Source organism: Bufo bufo, chromosome 1 (assembly GCF_905171765.1).
Source record: "Bufo bufo chromosome 1, aBufBuf1.1, whole genome shotgun sequence".
Taxonomy (NCBI): Eukaryota; Metazoa; Chordata; class Amphibia; order Anura; family Bufonidae; genus Bufo; species Bufo bufo.
The window spans coordinates 792,422,269-792,446,733 of NC_053389.1; the positions used below are offsets into that span (position 1 = coordinate 792,422,269).

Here is a 24,465-nt window from a genome sequence, read left to right on the forward strand (position 1 = left end):
ATCAGCAGTAGCAGCTTCCAGCAGTGAACAACTCATCTAGGAAGAAGTATAAACCGCAAAGTGAGGCAGTATGGGAGGGAATATAAAGGGAGACAATTAGTGTAAATAGGTGACAGCTGGGAGAAGGAAAGGAGATGACAAAGTGAAACCAAAACAAAGAACCTCATGCAAGAGGTAGAGAAGAACGTCTAACAGACCTTCTCACAGAACTGGCGGTGACAGAGGTCACAACTTCAAGGAGGATTTTGACCCTTTAAGTCTACCCCTTTCTACAGCATTACAAAATGGTTTGGTCCAGTGATGTAATCTACTGGGTGGCAGATATTGTCAGATATTGTCTCTGCTGCTCCTTCTGTGACTTTTTTATGCCATGATTAATGTAAAAAATAAAAATCAGACATCCTATAGTACATGACAATCTCTTTCTAACAAAGCTAGAACCAGCCCTGTACCTCACAAGGGTCCATAGATCTCCCCATTCATTGCTCTGATAGATTTATATCAAGCTGGCATCTCAAGGGAGTGTCCTTTCTGCTGGAGATCAGGAGGCGTGTCTTTTCTGCTACAGCTTTCTCCCTATCACAGCTCAGGACACAGCTGATGGATAAAACTGAGCATGTGCGGCCATCTCAGTGAGCAGGACAGAGAAATTTGAAAAAAAAAGCAAACAGCAGGTGGCGCTATACAGATACATTTTATTAAATAACTCAGTGGCTATGCTAAATTTTAATTACATGCAATTACAAAAGTATTCAGATCCAGGGGCTGGTTTGAAAACTGTAGAATATTTTTTGTGGGACAACTCCTTTAAAAGAAAATCACAATATGAAAACTGAAATGGCCATAGACGCACCCCAGTTGTGATAATTATGACTTTCTGTGATCGACTTTTAGACAACTTGAAGCTCCGGGGGCCCCAGTGCAAAATCTGAAGCATGACCCCCATCTCTTCTTGTGTGGTAGAGGGTCTCTGGCTGCCACCCTAGGTGCCAGGTCCAGGATGCAGCTGTTACTTCTGCTCCCTTATAGCTGTTCCACCGGTGGTGCTTCAACATTATTGGGTACCTGGGGGGAGGGGGTGGTAGTAGTAATTATTATTATAATATTATTATTATTATTATTATTACTACTACTATTATTATCACATATTACTAATACACTATTATTACTATAATTATTATTATTATCACTTTTTACTTATACACTATGGTGATGATTATTATTACTATTATTATGTATTACTAATACATTATCATTATTTTTATCACTTTTTACTTATACACTTATTATTATTATTATCATCACTTATTACTAATACACTGTGATTATTATTATTATTATTATTATCACTTATTACTAATACACTATTATTACGATTATTATGTATTACTAATACACTTATCATTATTATTATCATCATCAATTATTACTAATACACTATCATTTTTATCACTTTATACTAATACACTTTATTTTATCCCTTTTTACTAATACACTTATTATTATTATCATCACTTATTACTAATTCACTGTGATGATGATGATTATGATGATGATGTGCTGATGGGTTGACTAGCGGTGTAATTCCTGCTATATATAGAAGCGGTCCTGATGCCGCCTTTACATATCTGGGTCACTGGCAATGTCTTGGTACCCAGTTAAAAGAACTGTCAGCATTTCATTCTAGGATAAAGATTCGCTTGAAGGGGTTTGATTCAGAAAAATATGGGGGAGGGGGGAGCCTCGTCTTTAACCCATTCGTCGCCATGGACAAAGGGTCTTGGCCTGTAATGAGTTTAAAGCTTTCCCTCTCCCCCTTAATCCCGGCCTGGAGGATGAGAAGGGTCTTTAAGGCATAATGCGGCTGAAATCTTGTTAAAGACGTCCTGCTTATTCCCGGCTGCCGGGCTAATTACATCTACACAGATGTCCTGTCTTTTACATGATGGCGGCCTGTGAGAAGCAAGGGTGGATGGCACACTCGTGACGTGCTTGAACAAGTTTTATGTGTCTCTGTCAGAAGGGAACATAGGAGGACAATCAGCATGTGAAACGGTCTTTGTCACCCATAGCAACCAATCACAGCGCAGTTTTCATTTTATATCCTGCCCTTGACAAATGAAAACTGCGCTGTGATTGGTTGCTAGGGGCCACCAAGACAGCTTTTCATTACAAAATGAAAATCAGTGAAGGCCTTTACCCCTGTGTAACCAGTGGCAGCGCAGATTGTCAACTTTTATAGTGCCATCATATTACATGGCACTGTATACAGCAAGACAAAATGTCACCGATCAGCGGGTGTTAATTGCTGTTCTGCAGCAGCTGGGGCAGCATCTAAGAGCAGGCCGCCTATTGGGGGGCAGAGGTAGCATCTGCACCCGGGCCCTGGTGCCTGAAGGGGCCCAAAGGTCCCTCAGCCACATAAGAAGACCTTAATATTATAAATGGCCCAGGGTAGTTGCTTCAAGTTATACCACTGGGCAAAGAAGGGCATGATACCCACCTCACCTGCTGCAGAACCTCTTTTTAGACAGGTTCTATGAGCTTCGCATCTATCGCTGACAAAGGTCTACCAAGATTTACCAAGAGGCTCTGCAGCAGCTAAGGCAGGTGTTATAAGATGCCTTAGCTGCTACATAACCTCCTATCTCAGACGCAAGCCAATGCCGAGAATAGTTGTCAGTCGGATATTGATGCGAGGTTCTGCAGCAGCATGTGTGTGTGCTAAGGGCTTCCGCAGCAGGATGTGTGTGTACTAAGAGGTTCTCCAGCAGCATGTGTGTAGTAAGATGTTCTGCAGCAGCATGTGTGTGTACAAAGAGGTTCTGCAGCAGCATGTGTGTGTACAAAGAGGTTCTGCAGCAGCATGTGTGTGTACTAAGAGGTTCTGCAGTACGTGTGTGCGTACTATGAGGTTCTGCAGCAGCATGTGTGTACTATGAGGTTCTACAGCAGCATGTGTGTGTACAAATAGGGTTCTGCAGCAGCATGTGTGTGTACTAAAAGTCTGCAGCAGCATGTGTGTGTACTAAGAGGTTCTACAGCAGTATTTGTGTATACTAAGAGGTTCTGCTGCAGCATGTCTGTGTACTAAGAGGTTCTGCAGCAGCATTTGTGTGAATCAAGAGGTTCTGCAGCAGCATGTGTGTGTACTAAGAGGTTCTACAGCAGCTCGGACGTATAGTATGTAATGTCCTGATACCTACCTTAGACTTTGTGTGGTCCGGGGTAATGGGGGTCCTGTGACTGCTCAGTTACCTAGTGATATATGACCTGATCCTGTATCATGCAGGAGTCTGGGAAAGCTGGGGGACCTCATATCCTGATAAATGATAGGATGAGATTTCGGGCACAGGGTGACATAATCACTTGCTTAGTAATGTATGGCGAGAAAGCCGTTAGAGATGACATCACTGGGTGAGGCCATGACATAAAGATGGACGCTGACGTGCTGCTTTCGTCTCTTCTTCTTTTCCCTCCAGCAGATAATAAGCACCATGGAGACACAGGCCAGCAATGGTCCCGGAAGTGTGGGCATTCTCAACGGCACAAACGGGGCAGCGGACGACAGTAAAACCAATTTGATCGTCAACTATCTTCCTCAGAACATGACGCAAGAAGAGTTTAAGAGTCTTTTCGGGAGCATCGGAGAAATTGAGTCCTGTAAACTGGTCAGAGACAAAATCACAGGTATGAGACCACATTAAGGGTTAATAGGGGTACCACTGGGATTGTGCCATCATCCATCATCATCGCCTTCAGACCTCGAGAAGGATGGAGGAACGGCAGATTTATCCTTTACAGACTGTTCCGTCCTTATCGCACATCCCTTTCTGCATGTATGGCCTATAAGTCTCCTCACGCCGACTAAGGCGCTCTCCCCAAGGAGAGACAGTACCCCCCTCCCCAAAATCCTTATCGCACCTCATTAGTGTAGGCTCCATGATGACATTCCTGATGTGGCCGATGATAAGCTGATAACCATCACCATTACTGCTGTAGAGTGCAGACACCATGCGGCCATACATGAAATCATCCTGGTGTTTACTGTCTCCTATCTATCTATCTATCTATCTATCTATCTATCTATCTATCTATCTATCTATCATCTATCTTATATCCACCTAATCTTCACATGTGTCCTTTCCTACCTTTCCTCTTGGTTTCAGATTTAGGGCGCATTCACATGACTGTACTGTTTTGCGAATCCGCAAAACACAGATACCGGCCGTGTGTGTTCTGCAGTTTGAGGACCGCACATGGCCGCAACTATAATAGAAAATTCCTATTCTTGTCTGTCTATCTATCTATCTCATATCTATCTATTATCTATCTCATATCTATCTATCTATACACTCACCTAAAGAATTATTAGGAACACCATACTAATACGGTGTTGGACCCCCTTTTGCCTTCAGAACTGCCTTAATTCTACGTGGCATTGATTCAACAAGGTGCTGATAGCATTCTTTAGAAATGTTGGCCCATATTGATAGGATAGCATCTTGCAGTTGATGGAGATTTGAGGGATGCACATCCAGGGCACGAAGCTCCCGTTCCACCACATCCCAAACATGCTCTATTGGGTTGAGATCTGGTGACTGTGGGGGCCATTTTAGTACAGTGAACTCATTGTCATGTTCAAGAAACCAATTTGAAATGATTCGAGCTTTGTGACATGGTGCATTATCCTGCTGGAAGTAGCCATCAGAGGATGGATACATGTTCTTATTCTGTTTACGCCAAATTCGGACTCTACCATTTGAATGTCTCAACAGAAATCGAGACTCATCAGACCAAGCAACATTTTTCCAGTCTTCAACAGTCCAATTTTGGTGAGCTCGTGCAAATTGTAGCCTCTTTTTCCTATTTGTAGTGGAGATGAGTGGTACCCGGTGGGGTCTTCTGCTGTTGTAGCCCATCCGCCTCAAGGTTGTGCGTGTTGTGGCTTCACAAATGCTTTGCTGCATACCTCAGGTGTAACGAGTGGTTATTTCAGTCAACGTTGCTCTTCTATCAGCTTGAATCAGTCGGCCCATTCTCCTCTGACCTCTAGCATTCACAAGGCATTTTCGCCCACAGGACTGCCGCATACTGGATGTTTTTCCCTTTTCACACCATTCTTTGTAAACCCTAGAAATGGTTGTGCGTGAAAATCCCAGTAACTGAGCAGATTGTGAAATACTCAGACCGGCCCATCTGGCACCAACAACCATGCCACGCTCAAAATTGCTTAAATCACCTTTCTTTCCCATTCTGACATTCAGTTTGGAGTTCAAGAGATTGTCTTGACCAGGACCACCCCCCTAAATGCATTGAAGCAACTGCCATGTGATTGGTTGACTAGATAATTGCATTAATGAGAAATAGAACAGGTGTTCCTAATAATTCTTTAGGTGAGTGTATATATATCTACAGGGTGGGCCATTTATATGGATACACCTTAATAAAATGGGAATGGTTGGTGATATTAACTTCTTGTTTGTGGCACATTAGTATATGTGAGGGGGGAAACTTTTCAAGATGGGTGGTGACCATGGCGGCCATTTTGAAGTCGGCCATTTTGAATCCAACTTTTGTTTTTTCAATAGGAAGAGGGTCATTTGACACATCAAACTTATTGGGAATTTCACAAGAAAAACAATGGTGTGCTTGGTTTTAACGTAACTTTATTCTTTCATGAGTTATTTACAAGTTTCTGACCACTTACAAAATGTGTTCAATGTGCTGCCCATTGTGTTGGATTGTCAATGCAACCCTTTTCTCCCACTCTTCACACACTGATAGCAACACTGCAGGAGAAATGCTAGCACAGGCTTCCAGTATCCGTAGTTTCAGTTGCTGCACATCTCGTATCATCTGAAGGCAATCGTCTATGCTGTGAAGATACGAGATGTGCAGCACCTGAAACTACGGATACTGGAAGCCTGTGCTAGCATTTCTCCTCCGGTGTTGCTATCAGTGCGTGAAGAGTGGGAGAAGAGGGTTGCATTGACAATCCAACACAATGGGCAGCACATTGAACACATTTTATAAGTGGTCAGAAACTTGTAAATAACTCATGAAAGAATAAAGTTACGTTAAAACCAAGCACACCATTGTTTTTCTTGTGAAATTCCCAATAAGTTTGATGTGTCACATGACCCTCTTCCTATTGAAAAAACAAAAATTGGATTCAAAATGGCCAACTTCAAAATAGCCGCCATGGTCACCACCCATCTTGAAAAGTTTCCCCCCTCACATATACTAATGTGCCACAAACAGGAAGTTAATATGCGCTACTGACTAGTGATGAGCGACGCGAGCTTCGGATGTTACATCTGAAGTCGCTTCGTTCATAACTTCGGATTAATACTGTACAGAGATCCACACAGTATTAGATCCCAGACGGATCTCTGTACAGTATTAATCTGAAGTTATGAACGAAGCGACTTCAGATGTAACATCCGAAGCTCGCGTCGCCCATCACTAGTCACTAGCGCACATTTTAGTGTTAACATTTTTTTCATTAAACAGATTTCTAGTAGTCAAAAATGATCACTTTGATAAGGCTGTGTTCACATCAGAAATTAGAGATCACCTGCTCATCACTACTAGTGACTACTGGTGTTATCATGATGATGGATTGTGAAATTCCTTCATGGATCCTATCAAAGTATTGATTACAATCTCGTGTCTTGAATGAGTACACATAGATTCCTGTCTTTATAGAGACTATCCTCATTAGGGCTCATGGACACGGCCGTATGTGTTTTGCCTGCTGCAAAAACACTGATACCAGCCGAGTGAAAGCCACCATTTTTTTTTTACTCCTGCAGAAATGTGCTATTCTTGTCCGCAAAACGGATAAGAATAGGACATGTTCTATTTTTCGGCAGGGCATTGGAACGGAAATACCGTGTGCTGTCCGCATCTTTTCAAGTCCTGTTGAAATGAATCGGTCAACATTTGATCCGCAAAAAAGATCGGAGTGCATGAGCCCTTATTAGAGGGTAAGGTTGAGGTTGCAGCCATATTGGAGAGAGATAAAATAGCTCCTGGGTAAGAGCTGCAAGGTAAAAATCAAATGGGGTAAAACAGTTATCTACTAAGGCCCCATTCACACGACCGTATTTTTGGTCCGCATCCGAACGCATTTTTTGCAGATTGAATGCGGACCTATTTATTTCAGTGGTTCCGCATCCGTTTGTCTGTTCTGTGGTTCCGCAAAAAAGATAGAACATGTCCTGTTCTTGTCCGTTTTGTGGACAAAAGAATAGGCATTGTTATAATGGATCCACAATAAAAAAGATTTTTTGCAGATCACAACCGGCCGGCCCACTAGAGGATCCTCCGGTGGTTCAAAGCTCTGACAATAATGGACCCCTAATAAAAAAAGAGGGTGGGCCCTCAGAATGATATCCTCTGGGGGGCCCAAGGAACTTCAGTCCAATACTGTCTGTATGCTTTTCCTCTCTAAATTACATTTCCAACATATCAGCCAGTTGACTTGGGCTTAAAGGACAACTCCAGTAAAAAGCGATTGTATGTGTCCCCTGTAGATGATAAAAGCCTCACGCTACCTGTATTCACTCTTACAGTGTGGTTTCCACATTGTTGCAACTAGTGGCCGTTATAGTCAAATGTTTATTACCTTTCCCTGCACAAGTGTCAGTTAGAAGATTCAAACAGTCATGTGACAACTAAGCTCCGCCCAGAAAAGATTTTTTTTTTGTTTAGAAAATGAAGGTTTATTATGTACTATGGGATGGGTTATCGTGGCATTATTCACTGACTTTAAATCTACATTATTTACTTTACACGACGGACGGTTAGTAAGTTGTCCTCAAAATCTCTTCAGCGGGTTCTTTTCTCAGAAACCTGGGTTACCAATCCCTTGGCCGCCATTATCCTAAATCACAAACCTACAGCACTGCCTAGCTAGCTTTCCTTTCAGATGTCTGGAAAAGCTGGTTACATCACATAAAGCCATCTATTCCCATTTATCAAAACTCTCAAGTAGTTAAATTGGCCTCGTTGTTCCTAGCAACCAATCACATTGCAGCTTTCCTATTTGCACAGCCGTGTAAGAAATGAAAGCTGATTTCTGATTGGTTACTGTGCGGAACAGTTTTCTCGTCAGACATTTTCATTTACACTTCCACATGTATTGTCTTTATATGGAGATACCAAGACCTGCTATAGTGCAGGGTATACATTACACATACTGAGCACATTCAATCCACATTTCAATAAACTTTATTTAAAACAATATCGAGTCCCCCTTTAAGTGACATATTTGATACACATATGTACAGTACATGGCACGGTAATTTATTTCTGCTTTGACAGATACCAGTGTAGACGATAACATGGCTGTCTTCATACACATACTTCATACTTGACTGACACGCAAGATAAGATTGTGAGATCCGATGTGTTAAGTAGTACCAGGGTAGTGCACCACTTTAGCTGCCCATTGACATTGATTTTTCTGTTGACATGTTCCACCATTTTTAAATGTCTATAACACAGGAAAGCAGATTGACCACCTTGGAATTTGTCACCTATCCTCCTAATCCCAATGGCTACCTATGTCTATGGCTCATGGCCAGGACTATCTCTGTTTTCAACTTATGAGCTCGTGTTGGGGGTCAGAATAATTTTCAGGTGGTCTCTGTTCTTTAGCTTGCTCTCTCCTGCTTCCCCTCGATCTCAATGTGCCTTTTTGTGGTGGAACATCTGGCCAATATGGTGTGCCAGAATATGGAGCTTATATGTCAACCCATATTGACCCTCAATTGCATGTAAACCTGGAGGCAGCCATATATGCTGATATTCTTCTATTAAAGCGATTTAGATAGTGAGCCACCTCATTAGTAAACATGATCAGGCCACCACATGGATTTACTACCACATTGAAGCCCAGAAATTGAACCCCATTGAAGCCCAAAAATTGAACTTCCCTACTAGATGGCAGATGAAGGACAGACGGACACATTTTGGATGTTTTCTCAGCCTAAGGCCACAACTGGATGGTGCAAGACAACCTACCAGTAGGCTTGGTCAAACATGCTCTTTTCCTGTGGGTGTAAATGCAGAGGAAAGGCAAGGTTGGGCGGAGTGGTAGTGACTATGATGGCGGCAGTAGTTCACATAGTTCATGGTGGCAATCATCCCTCTGGCGCTCCCCAGGCTGTGGGAAATGAAATCAGGGCACACTCTTTCTTCCTTTGGGACACAATCTGAGGGCTCCTGCCTGGTAGTAGTTAGGGAGCCCTTGCTGGTGAATAGTTGGCAGGATGGAAGGCAGGTGTGCAGGACCAGTGGGCCGGCAGATGTATAGTGGTAGAGTCAGTGACCAGGCCTGTTTGGTTGCATCAGGTCAGTCTGTCCTTTCTGGGCTGAGGGGTCAAGGTGTTAGATCCGGGTGGCCAGTCCGTCTTAAAGTGTGACGGGTGTTGGAGGCAATTAACCCTTTCCACAGTAGTAAAGTCTTTAATGCCATAAACGAGCGGTACCTAACTGTCTGAATCCAGTTTGCAGCTTTGCTGGTTCTAGCCTTTCTAAAATGTCTGGGGTTTCAGGGGTTTCTTTCAGTTAAGTATGGCAGCTTTTCAGTCTTAAGAGTGATGTTTCCTCGATGAGGCTTCTCTCTGGGCCTACTCATTAGGAGATTTCATACACACATTTTCCCTTTTGCTCTGCTCTGCTCAGCTAAGACTCTCTAACAAACCAGGGGGTGGACCAAGTCTATCACCCTGGTAACGTAACCAGGTCTGCCAGTTTGTTAACCATTTTATTTCCCATACATTGTCATTATGTATACATAGTGCACAAAGAAATAAGCGCTTCAACAGGAAATCACAACATTTATCTCAGCAACATTAAATGAACTCCTAACTCCTTTGCAATGTTCCTCTGGAGAACTTCACAAATGTAGCAATGGTGCATGTGCGAAGTGGCCATTTTATGCTGGATTAGTCTTCAGAAGCCCGCCTCATGTACTCCATTCTTTTATGGGATTCCCCGAAATGGATGTATCTTGGTTTAGGATCTCTGTAAGGGCAGGTGGTGACATTGTGGACACCAAGCTGTCAGGAGACCTCTGACCCGGGAGTGCAGCACTAGCCGGGGTCCTTTTGTGTTTTTGTGACTGATGGTCATCACTGAGTCCTGTCTGATAAGATAACACTGACCACCGTATCTAACTTCTCCCTACAGGTCAGAGCTTGGGATACGGATTTGTAAATTATGTGGATCCTAATGACGCAGATAAAGCCATAAACACCCTGAACGGACTGAAACTCCAGACAAAGACGATCAAGGTGAGGACAGTGTGGGAGCAGCATGTCATCATGAGGGATTTACGGCTGCTTGGTTAACTGTATCACACATGATTGGCTTAGATACACCAGCTGAAGAAACGTCATAGGCTCAGGTACGCTGCGTCAGCAGACAGGATAGGCTTAGATATACTGGCGCAGCAAACAGTATCACACACAGGCTTAGATACTCTGGGCACAACACAATATCCTACAGACTTAGATACGATGTATCACATAATAGGCTTAGATACACAGCTCTGCAGACAGCATCACAAATGATAGGCTTAGGCACTCTGGCTTTACCAGACAGTATCACACATGACAGGCTTAGACCCAGAAGATCAGTAGACATGGTAAGCTTAGATACGCAGGTGCTCATCAGACAGTATCACAGATGATAAGCTTAGATACACAGTATCCAACATGATAGGGTCAGATACACCAACTCATCAGATAATATCCTACATAATAGGCTAACGAACAGAAGTTTAGCAGACAGTATCACACATGATAGGCTTAGATACAGAAGATCAGCAGGCATGGTAAGCTTAGATACGCAGGTGGCTCTGCAGCCAGTATCAGACGATAATTTTAGATACATAAGCTCAGCAAAGTATCACACAAGATACACTAACTCCTCTGACCGCATCACACACTACAGGCTTATATACAGATGATAGGCTTAGATACACCATATCAGCAGGTAGTATCACACATAATAAGCTTAGATACGACATCTCAGCTGACAGTTTTGTATACGAGGGGCTAACATAGGTCAGCTCATCCAAGAATATCACACGTAAAAGGCTTGGATATACCTGCCCAGCCTCACAGTATCAAACACGATACATCACGTCAATGGACAATGCCCATATTTTTGGGATTTGAGTCCTGTAGAAATACAAAAAATGGGAGAAATGATTGCAGCGCACCCTTTATACCAAGAAATCAGCTATCCCCCCCCTCCTCCGCCGGATATCTGCACCTTGCCAGAAGGCCGCACTGACAGATGCCCCCTATCTCTCCATCTTCTCCCTGAAGGTCACGTCTTATAGTAGAGGCAGCAGGTCAGGGACGATGGGGAAAATTCTTTTATTTGTCTTCCTTTTGTCATTCAAATATCCGCCCCTCGGGGAGAGCGATGCTGTGAATAGTGGGGGAGCGGGGGGAGGACGTGAGACAAAGGCGCTCAGCCATCTGTCCCCTCTCCGGCTAATTACGGGGTATTTCCCCTGGAGATTAAGTGAATGGGGGGGGGGGGGGGGGGGGGCAGCCGAGATTGGCACAGGAAGCCAGCTGCTGCCATTAAAACCCAAATCAGCTCCTCACAGGAAAAGTTAAAGGATAAGTCTTGTGTAGCCGAAAAGTGACTTAATCACGGCTAATAATACAAAGGTCAGTCCCACAGAGGCGGCATTGTGACCGAACACAGTGACATGTTTAATGGCTGTCAGCTCCGCTCCGACCTAATGAAAGTGACACGTAGCATGAGGACACACAGCCACCGCTTGTGAGGTACAATGAGACAATGCATTGTTCCTATATGTAATTTATATGTAAATGAGAAGAACGGCAGCACTACAACTCCCAGCAGATGACTGTACAGCAACTTTAATGAGAATTAAAAGGGGTTTAATAGAGAGGATTCCCCCATTTGACAGAGAACAGATACAAAGAGCATCTCTCACCATGGAGGACCCAGGACCTCCATGCATTACACATATAGCTCATTGATTTCAGTGGGAACTGTGTAATACCTTATTTGTCCTGTGGTGGCGCTGCCAAGTTCCCTTACAGATTACAATTTAGGAGTGTGAGTCCTAAACTGTGTTCAGACCCTATTCTTTCAACACATTTCTCCAGAGCTGCACTCACTATTCTGCTTGTGCAGTCACTGTGTACATACATTACTTATCCTGTACTGATCCTGAGTTACATCCTGTATTGTACTCCAGAGCTGCACTCACTATTCTGCTGGTGGAGTCACTGTGTACATACATTACTTATCCTGTACTGATCCTGAGTTACATCTTGTATTATACTCCACAGCTGCACTCACTATTCTGCTGGTGCAGTCACTGTGTACATACATTACATTACTTATCCTGTACTGATCCTGAGTTACATCCTGTATTATACTCCAGAGCTGCACTCGCTATTCTGCTGGTGAAGTCACTGTGTATATACATTACTTATCCTGTACTGATCCTGAGTTACATCCTGTATTATACTCCAGAGCTGCACTCACTATTCTGCTGGTGCAGTCACTATGTACACACATTACATTACTTATCCTATACTAATCCTGAGTTACACCCTGTATTATACTCCAGAGCTGCACTCCCTATTCTGCTGGTGGAATCACTGTGTGCATACATTACTTATTCTGTACTGATCCTAAGTTACATCCAGTATTATACTCCAGAGCTGCACTCGCTATTCTGCTGGTGGAGTCACTGTGTATATACATTACATTACTGTACTGATCCTGAATTACATCCTGCATTATACTCCAGAGCTGCAATCACAGTTCTGCTCATTGCTGTTGGAAACAATCAACAAGCCTGTCTTGAAATACATCTGAGAGCTGACCTAACAGCTGAACTCCTATAATGCAGGAGGGTAGTCCATTCTTCAGTTTCTGGTGTAAAGAGGACACTTCTCAGAATGCTAATCTCCAGACTCCCCCCCCCCCTTCTTCCTGGAATTGCAGGGGGTTCCAAGAGTTATATTACCGCCCTAATTCCCTCATTTCCCAGCATGCCTTATAAACACGACAGCTGCAATCTGATCGGTTGCTGTGTTAGACATCACGGTTTTGGAGGTCTGTAAATTGGGCCCATCTATCAGCTTTGAAAACCGTGCGATTCAGGCCCTGTTTCCCTGGAAACGGACAAAATGGCTGCTGGCGCCCTCCAGTGAGTGATCTATGAGGTGTAGGTTCATGGACAGAGACGATTGCATCAGATCAGTCTCTGCCCTTAACGACAAGTGTGAATGCTGCAAAGGCTCCTGGGAGGCTCCCTAGAGCGACCCAGCATTTCTGTGACAACAGTGTCCAGGGGTGCCACAAACAATCGCTCCCCTCGGGGGGAATCCGATAATTAACCTCTTCACTGCTGCACGTGCTTGTATAACACAGTCATTATGTCAGTCAGTTTGTACCTAGGGGAGAACTAGACACATATGTGAGGGCAACAGGTGCGTTGCTACTAGGGTCTCAAAAGATCCGATGCCCAAGCATTAATGAATATGGCCTAGTTCTCTAAGTCGTCTCTCCTCCCCCCACACTACAGCAGCACATACCTGTCACATCCAGGGTCTCCCAGATGACGTCTCCTCTGATGTAGATCTTCTCATCATCGTCTCCATTTGGTCCGTACAACTTCTTTCAGCCGAGTGTAACACACAGACATCTTAGCTTCCTCACATTTCTATCATCTCCCAACCTGGAGTCCCCACAGTGTTATCCTACTGCTCACTGTGCTCCTCAATACCCCCAAATACTATCCTGAAGAAAAATGAATGCCCCCCATAGTAATAGTGCTCCTCATAGTCCCACCAATAGTAATTCCCTTCTAGAATTCCCTCATTAGTAATACTGACCCCTACAGTGCCCCCAACAGTGATAATGCTCCCCAAGAGTGCCCCCATTAGTAATACTGCCCCTACAGTGCACCAAACCGTGATAACGCTCCCCAAGAGTAACCTCACAGAGCCCCCAGTAGAAATAAGGCCCCCTATTGTTCCCCCAGTGGTAATAAAGTGCTCTACAGACCCCTCAGTAGTAATAAGGCCCCCCATAGTGCTCTTAGTAGTAATAAGGCAGATCTATAAGTCCCTCCTATAGAGCCCCCAGTAGTAATAAGAACGCCTATAATGTCCCCTGGATTTATAATACCCCTACAGTGCCCCCAGTATTTATAATGCCCCCTACTGTTATAATGCTCGTCCTGAAGTGCCCCCAATGTTTAGAATGCCTCTGCAGTTATATTCCTCCCTCCACCATACAGTCCCATGTAAATAACATCACACCATCTCTCCTGCCCCCTCAAAAATACAGTCCTATGTAAATAACATCACTCCCCTCTCTTCAGCCCCTCCAATATATAGTCCCATGTAAATAACACTATTTTCCTCCCTCCGCCCTAGTGTCCCATGTAAATAACATCACAACATCTCTCCAGCCTCCTCCAATATACAGTCCCATGTAAATAACATCACACCATCTCTCCTGCCCCGATTGTTTTAACCTAGCAACTCCCCTGGAGGGCAATATGAAATATTCCACTGCCTGACATTCATACAGGGATCCCAAAAGTCCCATGATCACCATCACACCACCCATTACCCTGACCCAGGAGGGCCTTTCCCATCCTGATGCGTCACCTGGTAGTATATATGGCCACAAAGGCTTCTGGGTCCTATATGTATTCTGTATAAAGTTATGTCATGGTCTATCCTTTACAGGTATCCTACGCCCGCCCAAGCTCAGCCTCCATACGAGATGCCAACCTATACGTGAGCAGTCTGCCAAAAACCATGAATCAGAAAGAGATGGAACAGCTCTTCTCTCAGTACGGCAGAATTATCACCTCACGTATCCTGGTCGACCAGGTCACAGGTATATATTATCACAAGTGTATTGTGCCGGTTGTTCATGTTATTTAGTATAAGGTGACCAAATTTTGTTTTTCAAAAAGGAGGACACTTGGGGAAAGATGTGCTTATTAATAATAGTGCCAGCCCGGTGGGAACCTGGGTGACAATCCCAGACAATTTTGGTAACTTACAAATACTAGCCAGCAATTTTTTTTTAGGTTCCAAAAAGAGGACATGTCCTGAAAAAAAGAGGATGTATGGTCGCCCTAGCCCAGTAATCACCCAACTTCTTCTCTAGGTCACCCATACATCGGGGTGTATGACACTACTTCATTTTATATAATACAGCCCCACAGGTGGTTCCTGGCCAAAACTATGATCCATAATAAAAAAAACATCAAGACAAGGGATGAAGATATCTCCAGGAAAATCACCTTTAACCTACAGATGGGTCATCTGCTCTGAGCTTACTTTCCAAAATGTTTGCAAAGTGGAAATAGTCAGATACGCTCTGTAAGCAGGTGTATCTAAGCCAATAAATGGTGGTTCTTCACATGTGATATTCCTTTTCTCTCCTTGCAGGGGTCTCTCGGGGAGTAGGCTTCATCCGATTCGATAAGAGGATAGAGGCCGAAGAGGCCATCAAGGGGTTGAATGGGCAAAAACCACTTGGTGCCAGTGAACCAATTACAGTGAAATTTGCCAACAACCCTAGTCAGAAGACAGGCCAAGCTCTGCTTACCCACCTTTACCAGACCACAGCCCGGAGGTACACAGGACCTCTGCACCACCAGACACAAAGATTCAGGTGAGAAAACCACCACTGAAAATCCAGCCCCTTTCAGAATATCAAACTTTTCATCTCCCTTCTTGAACTTAATGCCCACTGTATCATAGCTGATATACCTGTCACTAACAATGTCTAGTGAAAGCCTTAAGCCTTCAGACTCTCAATGCCAACTCATCATCTTTTCTATGTACTACCTATAATTTATGACTATGTCTTGCCCAATCCTTTTGCTGGTGTTTTAGATGACATATACAGTCAGGTCCATAAATATTGGGACATCAACACAATTCTAACATTTTTGGCTCTATACACCACCACAATGGATTTGAAATGAAACGGACAAGATGTGCTTTAACTGCAGACTGTCAGCTTTAATTTGAGGGTATTTACATCCAAATCAGGTGAACGGTGTAGGAATTACAACAGTTTGCATATGTGCCTCCCACTTGTTAAGGGACAAAAAGTAATAGGACAATTGGCTTCTCAGCTGTTCCATGGCCAGGTGTGTGTTATTCCCTCATTATCCCAATTACAATGAGCAGATGAAAGGTCCAGATTTAATTTCAAGTGTGCTATTTGCATTTGGAATCTGTTGCTGTCAATTCTCAAGATGAGATCCAGAGAGCTGTCACTATCAGTGAAGCAAGCCATCATTAGGCTGAAAAAAACAAAACAAACCCATCAGAGAGATAGCAAAAACATTAGGCGTGGCCAAAACAACTGTTTGGAACATTCTTAAAAAGAAGGAATGCATCGGTGAGCTCAGCAACACCAGAAGACCACAGAAAACAACTGTGGTTGATGACCGAAGAATTCTTTCCCTGGTGAAGAAAAACACCCTTCACAACAGTTGGCCAGATCAAGAACACTCTCCAGGAGGTAGGTGTATGTGTGTCAAAGTCAACAATCAAGAGAAGACATCACCAGAGTGAATACAGAGGGTTCACCACAAGATGTAAATCATTGGTGAGCCTCAAAAACAGGAAGGCCAGATTAGAGTTTGCCAAAAGACATCTAAAAAAGCCTTCACAGTTCTGGAACAACATCCTATGGACAGATGAGACCAAGATCAATTTGTACCAGAGTGATGGCAAGAGAAGAGTATGGAGAAGGAAAGGAACTGCTCATGGTCCTAAGCATACCACCTCATCAGTGAAGCATGGTGGTGGTAGTGTCATGGCGTGGGCATGTATGGCTGCCAATGGAACTGGTTCTCTTGTATTTATTGATGATGTGACTGCTGACAAAAGCAGCAGGATGAATTCTGAAGTGTTTCGGGCACAATATTATCTGCTCATATTCAGCCAAATGCTTCAGAACTCATTGGACGGCGCTTCATAGTGCAGATAGACAATAACTCAAAGCATACTGCAAAAGCAACCAAAGAGTTTTTAAAGGGAAAGAAGTGGAATGTTATGCAATGGCCAAGTCAATCACCTGACCTGAATCCGATTGAGGATGCATTTCACTTGCTGAAGACAAAACTGAAGGGAAAATTCCCCAAGAACAAGCAGGAATTGAAGACAGTTGCAGTAGAGGCCTGGCAGAGCATCACCAGGGATGAAACCCAGCATCTAGTGATGTCTATGCGATCCAGACTTCAGGCTGTAATTGACTGCAAAAGATTTGCAACCAAGTATTAAAAAGTGAAAGTTTGATATATGATTATTATTCTGTCCCATAACTTTTTGTCCCTTAACAAGTGGGAGGCACATATGCAAACTGTTGTAATTCCTACACCGTTCACCTGATTTGGATCTAAATACCCTCAAATTAAAGCTGACAGTCTGCAGTTAAAGCACATCTTGTTCGTTTCATTTCAAATCCATTGTGGTGGTGTATAGAGCCCAAAATGCTAGAATTGTGTCGATGTCCCAATATTTATGGACCTGACTGTAGATGCCTTATACCTGCAGAAACCATATACAGCAAAAGAAGAATAGAGACAAGGAGTGTTTCCCTCTTTTGAAGGGTCTTATTTGCCTCTAAAATCCTACTGTTCTCTGTACTTGATCATATGATCTGTCCACTTACTTACTCGCTACCAACCTACTACTTCCTCAACATTTCTTCGATTCATTCCCAACTTTTGGCATTTGCTCATACTACTGTATATATGTCATCACCTTCTAAGATCTCTTTTCCTTTTCTTGATTATATATCCAGTCTGGTCTTTAAGATGGTCTTTCAAGACAGTACAATGAAGGACAAGACAACTTGATGTTGTCTCATCCCAGGTCTTTCTTTTGGTCTCCAGCAAAAACTATATCAGACCTTCTCTACATGTTCCTTATGTCTATAGTAAGCATCAGTTTAGGTGTGCCGTCAAACTGTATTACCATGTGCAGCTTTAGTTTCTCTGACTCTGGCATCAGATTTGGTTGTCGTTGAGAAGCCCTCGATCACATCATCCTTATTTAAAAACACTTATGTGGAATACTCTTGAATTGCTGTAGTGTAAACCAAATCATGTCTACAAAATCCTAGTAGAGTTTACTCCCAGTTATAATGGATGGATAACATGACTATTGTTCCAATGGTGCTTGGTTTCTCCATCACGTAGAACATCAAAGATTTCTAGGTCTTCCTACCCATTGCTCATTTAATACCAAGCCTCTGCTTTTTACCCCCTTTACCCTCACTCACATAACCATCTCTGTTGAACTAATCCTTCTTAACCACATTTTCCATATTCTAAGGGATCAAAGTATATATTAAAAAAAAATGTGTGGATATCAAAAGGTTTGTGAACCATGGCCGAGACAGGGACCACATAGTCACTCCATCTCTTCTAAGTTTACAAAGTTGGTTGGTGACTAAGCTTTGGAATTAGAGGTTTCCAAATGGCCATATCGTTGTGTTCTTTGCAAGAGCACTGTCTTTTCTGATGAAGATGTTTGTTAGCATAGCCAAACAATGTCAACAAAATGTCCAACTGATCAATGCATGGAAAGCGTTACTAGTCTTGTCGTTATTGTCTTTTCATAACTGAATTCTGTTTGTACGGACCTATGATTGATGGTGAGAAAGATAGATTAGACCTGGGAAACCTTACTGTGGTTATGGTCACCCAGCTGGAGTTGTTCAATCCAAGTCCAGAAATCATTTCATAAATGTGACATGGTGGAACATATCTGCTGACTTCTGTGGGTACGGTTTTAAATCATTGTGTGACTATGGATGCTGCTGCTCACTGGGTGTCCTATGATGTTGTGCTTCCCTAGACTAGTTTATCCAACCTTCTCATGATCATGTTGTAGCAGATGATGTTATAGGCCTAGAATATAGTGATATTTAGGGATATGTGTAATGTTGTATGTATAAGGTCATTGAAAAGAATTGTGGTTTCTTCCCGCTCTTTTTTTATTTCCCTTTTTAATTTTTGTTCTTCATTTATTTTTAGTACTTTCTTTTTTTTTTTTTCCTTCTGTTTCTCCGGAGCGGCATTGTGGCCCCATCCCTCTATTCCTTGCGCGATGACTAACATACCACTCCCTCTCCTGTCCCTTCTCTCACAGGCTGGACTCTTTAATAAACATGGCGTATGGAGTCAAGAGGTAAATAAGAGACCCAGACCCATCCTTTTGCCCACTTTAAGCTCCTTTCTTAGTCTTTACCCACTGCAGCTTAATGAACGGGCTGAGATACCCTTCTAAAGAGGGCAACATGTTCAACAGTGATGTAGGCGAGTGGATGGAAGGTTTTTAGAGATGTAATTTTTGTTATAGGTAATGGAGGCATTCAATCTTCATATTCACATCAAGGGTCATAGGGCTGGAGTAAATATGAACTCTCTATGCATGTTATATGGCTCCAAAGAATCTACAGGAGTCCATATTCTTCATCATGTCCTATAATGATCCTCTATCCTCTTGGGAAATACCAGCTGGCCATTCTGAGGGCTCTATATCTGGCAGCAATGGTGGAAGGACCAGGTTATACATAATTAAGAGGTAGTATTGTGGTGGCCCAGGAAGAGAGGCCATTTATCAATTACCTATGCCATTGCAAGTAGGGTTCCCCTTCTCTATTGATAAATAATGGGCAAAAACACCTCTGTGTTATTCAGCCCTTCCTAAACGAGGTACCGAAAGGTTGAATAAATGATGGGCCCTCACCAGCCAACACAAGAAGGGGGTCCTTGGTCGGTTCCATTTTTCTTAATACTAACACACTCTGCTGAGTTGGTATCTCTCGCTCGTACATTAACCGGCAGCTTCCCTTCTCTTTCCCTACTTAGATTCATGGCTGGCTAAATTATTTGCTACTTTTTGGCTGCTCTGAGATTTTTTTACTCTTTTTTATTTATTTTTGGTGTTACTTGTTTTCATTTTTTTTTATTCTTTTTGGAGACTTTTTTTTTCCATATTGTTCTGGCTGTGTTGTGTTGTGTGTTGTATAACGCAAGAAGCACATACAATAACATGGTGTTATAATGTACCGTAAGCCATAACAACCAATCAGATATTGGCATCAATTCGACGGTCATTGTAACCTAGGAAGTGCCCAAGTGAGCCAACAGCCACTGTAGGCACCCTTAGCTCTGCCAATAGCACTTAAAACTCCATGGTACGAAGATATCATCTACTATGTATTGCTACAAGGTAGAAATAACCAACCATAGTACTTACATCCAAACTGACCAGATCACCATCTCAGTGGAAGCTCTTAGCTGATTGGTTATTACGTGCAACAGAATTTTGCTTCTATTTCCACCATGTTATTAAGCATAAAGAATTTATGTTATGCTCTGTTCAAAAGATCAACTATAGTCAACATACGTACTGCCCTGTATCTAATTGCGTGTTAGATACCATCCCCAGCAATATGTATCTAACATTTGGCTGTATACTCTACATATTCCTAGGCCAGTCGTCAATCATTCTGTGATAATGATGGCCATACCGCATCATCTTTTTGATGGCCAAAGGTTTGTAGGGACTTGGACGGAAAGTTATATTTGGCGACCAACCATGTACTTGAGCTAACTGCTGGCCAGAAAATGCATCGGCCAGCAGCTGTGACCTCCAAAGGCTGTGTTTTTATTGAAGATGGGGGTTGTTGAATGGCCATGAACAAAAAAAAAAAATCATGGTCAAAATATTTTCCCCCTTACATATTACACCATAGATGGAAATTGATAAATAAGGAAGGGTCAACCAGCAGAGAACATACTGTCCATTCTAGATGGAATATTTCTATACATACATGAGCTTTTCCAAAAATAACCAGCAGAGAATTGTCAAGGAAGGAATGCTTTTGGATTTGCCCCAAACTTTGTCACAGACTAACCTTACATGTAGATCATGTTGTTTTTCGAAATTTCCCAAAGAAGATAATCAAGGCAGCCACAAGGAAAGTACCAGATCTGCCCTCATGTTGCCCACCCATCTGAAATTGCAATGATTCAAGCTGGTAGGTTGTGAACCCTATACCCTATAAACACATGGAAGTATCAGAACAGCTATGTCCACTATGTCCCCTTAACAGAGCTAGATATACTGCATCTTGTGTGTCCATTACTATAGCGCTCTCATGTACCTTCAGAACAGTGAAAGTCATGCATCACCATGAGAGTCAACTTACAACAGTGCTGGCCACAATTTCCTTGTAAAAGAGCCAGCAACAGTGTTCTCATAACATTGCCAGCTATTGTGGACCATAACAGTGCCATCAATAATGACCTTGTACCAAAGCCAGCCCAGTGCTCCATTAAGAACTAGCCATAGTACTCCTATAAGAGAGATACCCGCAGTGCCCACATAACACTGCCAGCCATAGAACCAGCTATAGTGGATCCATAGGAGAAACAACCACAGTGCTCTTATAACAGTTGTGAGCCATAGCGCCACCATAACAGAGCCAACCACAGTGCCCCCATCATAGGTCCATCCACAGTAACCTTGTGACAGAACAAGCCATGGTTCTTTCATAGTACCCCCATAACAGAGCCAACCACAGTGCCCACATAAGCCATAATACCATTATAACAGTCAACTGCAGTGGTCTGAAAACAGTGGCAACCATAGTGCCCATATAAAAGCCACAGAATAAACTTTCCTCCACCACTTTTCCACATTCTAGCATGAAGCTACTGATACACATAGGCCCTGATTTACCAAGACTGGCATGTGCTACTCCAGTCTTGAAAGGGACTGCGCTGCTGGAGAAGGCATGTCATTTATGATAAGGCAGAGGCTGCGTTATAAATTATATGCCTCCTCCGGCAGTCCGTGCAGCAAACTGAAATCTACAGCAGCTCGGAGATGTCATTAGTTATGAAAGTTTGCGGCATAAATAATGAATGTGCTGAGGCCCACACTTCACCTTTGAAATGCCCCGTTTTTGTAAATCTGGTAAACTGGGGTTTTTCAACTTTTAAATGCAAAACAAAGGCATAAGGGAAATGCTAAATTTCCCCCATAGCCTCCACAGACAGCAGGACAGTACCTGTAGCAGCTTGGGAGGTATGACATTGTTTGAGATTATCCCTCAAAATATCTACATTAAAGAAACCTGAAAAATTTGTCAGACCACATGGAGGAGCTGGTTGTATTATTACCTGCTGACAACATCAGAATATCTAAAAGAGCCCTAAAATACTGAATCCATATATTTATTGGCAGCATGATGTGCAGATCAATTCTACAAGGCAGGTTGTCATGGCAAGCATAATTTATGTCCTGCGGGTACCTCCAGCAAGTCTAATATAAAAATTAGTCTTATTAATGTGTTCTCAGGAATATCCATATATAGAGATTAGGTCTACACAAAAAACGGTAAATGGATAAGAAAGCTCACTACCAAAGAACAGGGGCTCCGTCTATCAGTGTTCTTACTTATGTACCACCTCATAGTCCAGTCACGTCTAGAGCTGCATTACCAGTTCTCTTGGCTGCATGTCTTGGCTGCTAGGAGCACTCCTAGAAGTGTATCCACTAATATGCTCCTCATACCTACATCTACTCCATCCCTATTGTAAAATTGACTTGATGTTTCTATCCCCTGAGGAGCCTTTAAAGACGTTCCAAGGAACAGCGCAGTTCCACATAACGCCTGGTTTGGAAACACTGCATACAGCCTAAAAGTTACCAGGAGAAGTTTAAATGTAGATGTATGCAACTGGACTATTAGACCAGGAATATCTCAAGTACAAGAATTCACTAAATGTTATGAATCACTTTGTTCCTCACACTGACCACTAATCTGGTTCCACATAACCCTGGTAGGAAACACAGTAAAAATCCTAAGAGCTACCTAGAAAGCAGCAGAATTGAATCAACTTTGGCCGTAATTGCAGTAGTAGACTTGGTATATCTCAAGATCAAGTCACTGAATGTTATGAATTTTGTGTGCCTCAAGGTGACATAGCTGGAGAATCTTAGAGATTGTATCATCTAATTGAGCATATGTTCTTGTTTTTTAAAGGGTGATCCTTGCCCTTTTGGGGGCCTTTATGTGACTGTGTTCTCCTCTCTCATTTCTGATAAGAATTTCTACAGTAGTTAGTGTCATTTTCATGTCTTCATTTTTCAAGCTATCAACTCAATAGAAAACAAAATGTCGGGCCCTTGTTCAGGTCAAGTAATCAAACAACTATTTTCTGATCAAAATTGTGTAATTGTGTATTCTAATGTCCAGACTCCAGCATCTTCCTAGTGTTCTTCTTTCTTATGTTTCGTTCCTCATTTTCACTCACATGGACCTATTCCTTACACCCAATGTAGTCCGCTCTCTTTCCTCCCCAGGTTCTCACCTATAACCATCGACAGTGTTACCAACCTTGCCGGAGTCAGTTTGACAGGTCCTACCTCTGCCGGTTGGTGCATCTTCGTCTACAACCTATCCCCAGAGGCTGACGAGAGCGTCCTGTGGCAGCTGTTTGGGCCATTCGGTGCAGTGACAAATGTCAAAGTTATCCGGGACTTCACCACAAACAAGTGCAAAGGTTTCGGATTCGTCACCATGACAAACTACGATGAGGCAGCCATGGCAATTGCCAGTCTGAACGGATACCGGCTGGGGGATAGGGTTCTGCAAGTTTCATTCAAAACTAGTAAACAACACAAAGCATGAAAAAGAGGGCAATGAGTGGAGGGGTGGGGTGGGGTGGGGGGAGAGGAAGAAGGTAGAAGTAAGGTATGCCAGTGTCTAGACATTCACATTCTGCCACCCTTGAAATTAGAGGGAAGCTAGGCCCAATCAGTTTCCGAAGACTTCAGCACAAGGATTAGCTTCTTTGATGTAAACTTGAGGTTCACCTGGATAGATTCCATTGCTTTATAATTGAGCAAAACCAGGACTTGGTCACCAATTCTGACTATTCTAAGACTTCATTGATTCCACTGGTGCCAGCCCAGTGGGCATGTGGCCTACTAACTAGTCACAATACATCTCAGACTATCTTAGAACCTTCAGAACTTGGTGTAACTGAAAATGATACGGTTGGGCACTATCCAAGATGGGCAAAATTTGAGTCAAGAAGTTTCCTACCACCATGGTTGGAATGGGACAAGGTTTCAAGGAAGATAGCATGTGGTGATTTTTTTTTTTTACCTCTCTCACTCTGGCTGTGAACTGGTTAAACAACCTGATGCCGTGTCGGCTTAGCACCATTTCACTGCCTATATCTTGACCTCCCCCCATTCCCCCACTCGATATCCTCTCTTCTCCTAAAGAGTAATAAACGAAAAACTGAGAGCGGGAGCAGAAACGAGAGAAAACAAAAAATATCTATTTTTATAAAAAAAAAGGTGAAAAAAAAAT

The 24,465-nt window shown here is 42.8% G+C and overlaps 1 protein-coding gene across 1 annotated transcript in view; it reads left to right on the forward strand.

The window, feature by feature from the left end:
* ELAVL3 (ELAV like RNA binding protein 3) overlaps positions 1 to 23,776 on the forward strand; it is a 51,511-nt gene extending 27,735 nt beyond the window's left edge. Inside the window, exons 2-6 of the mRNA XM_040415013.1 lie at positions 3,483 to 3,690; positions 10,204 to 10,307; positions 14,778 to 14,931; positions 15,492 to 15,717; positions 23,448 to 23,776. Of these exons, the coding sequence (XP_040270947.1) occupies positions 3,483 to 3,690; positions 10,204 to 10,307; positions 14,778 to 14,931; positions 15,492 to 15,717; positions 23,448 to 23,775 (1,020 nt within the window). The 3' untranslated portion in view covers position 23,776. The remainder of the gene's footprint in view (positions 1 to 3,482; positions 3,691 to 10,203; positions 10,308 to 14,777; positions 14,932 to 15,491; positions 15,718 to 23,447) is intronic.
* Positions 23,777 to 24,465: the final 689 nt, after the last annotated feature.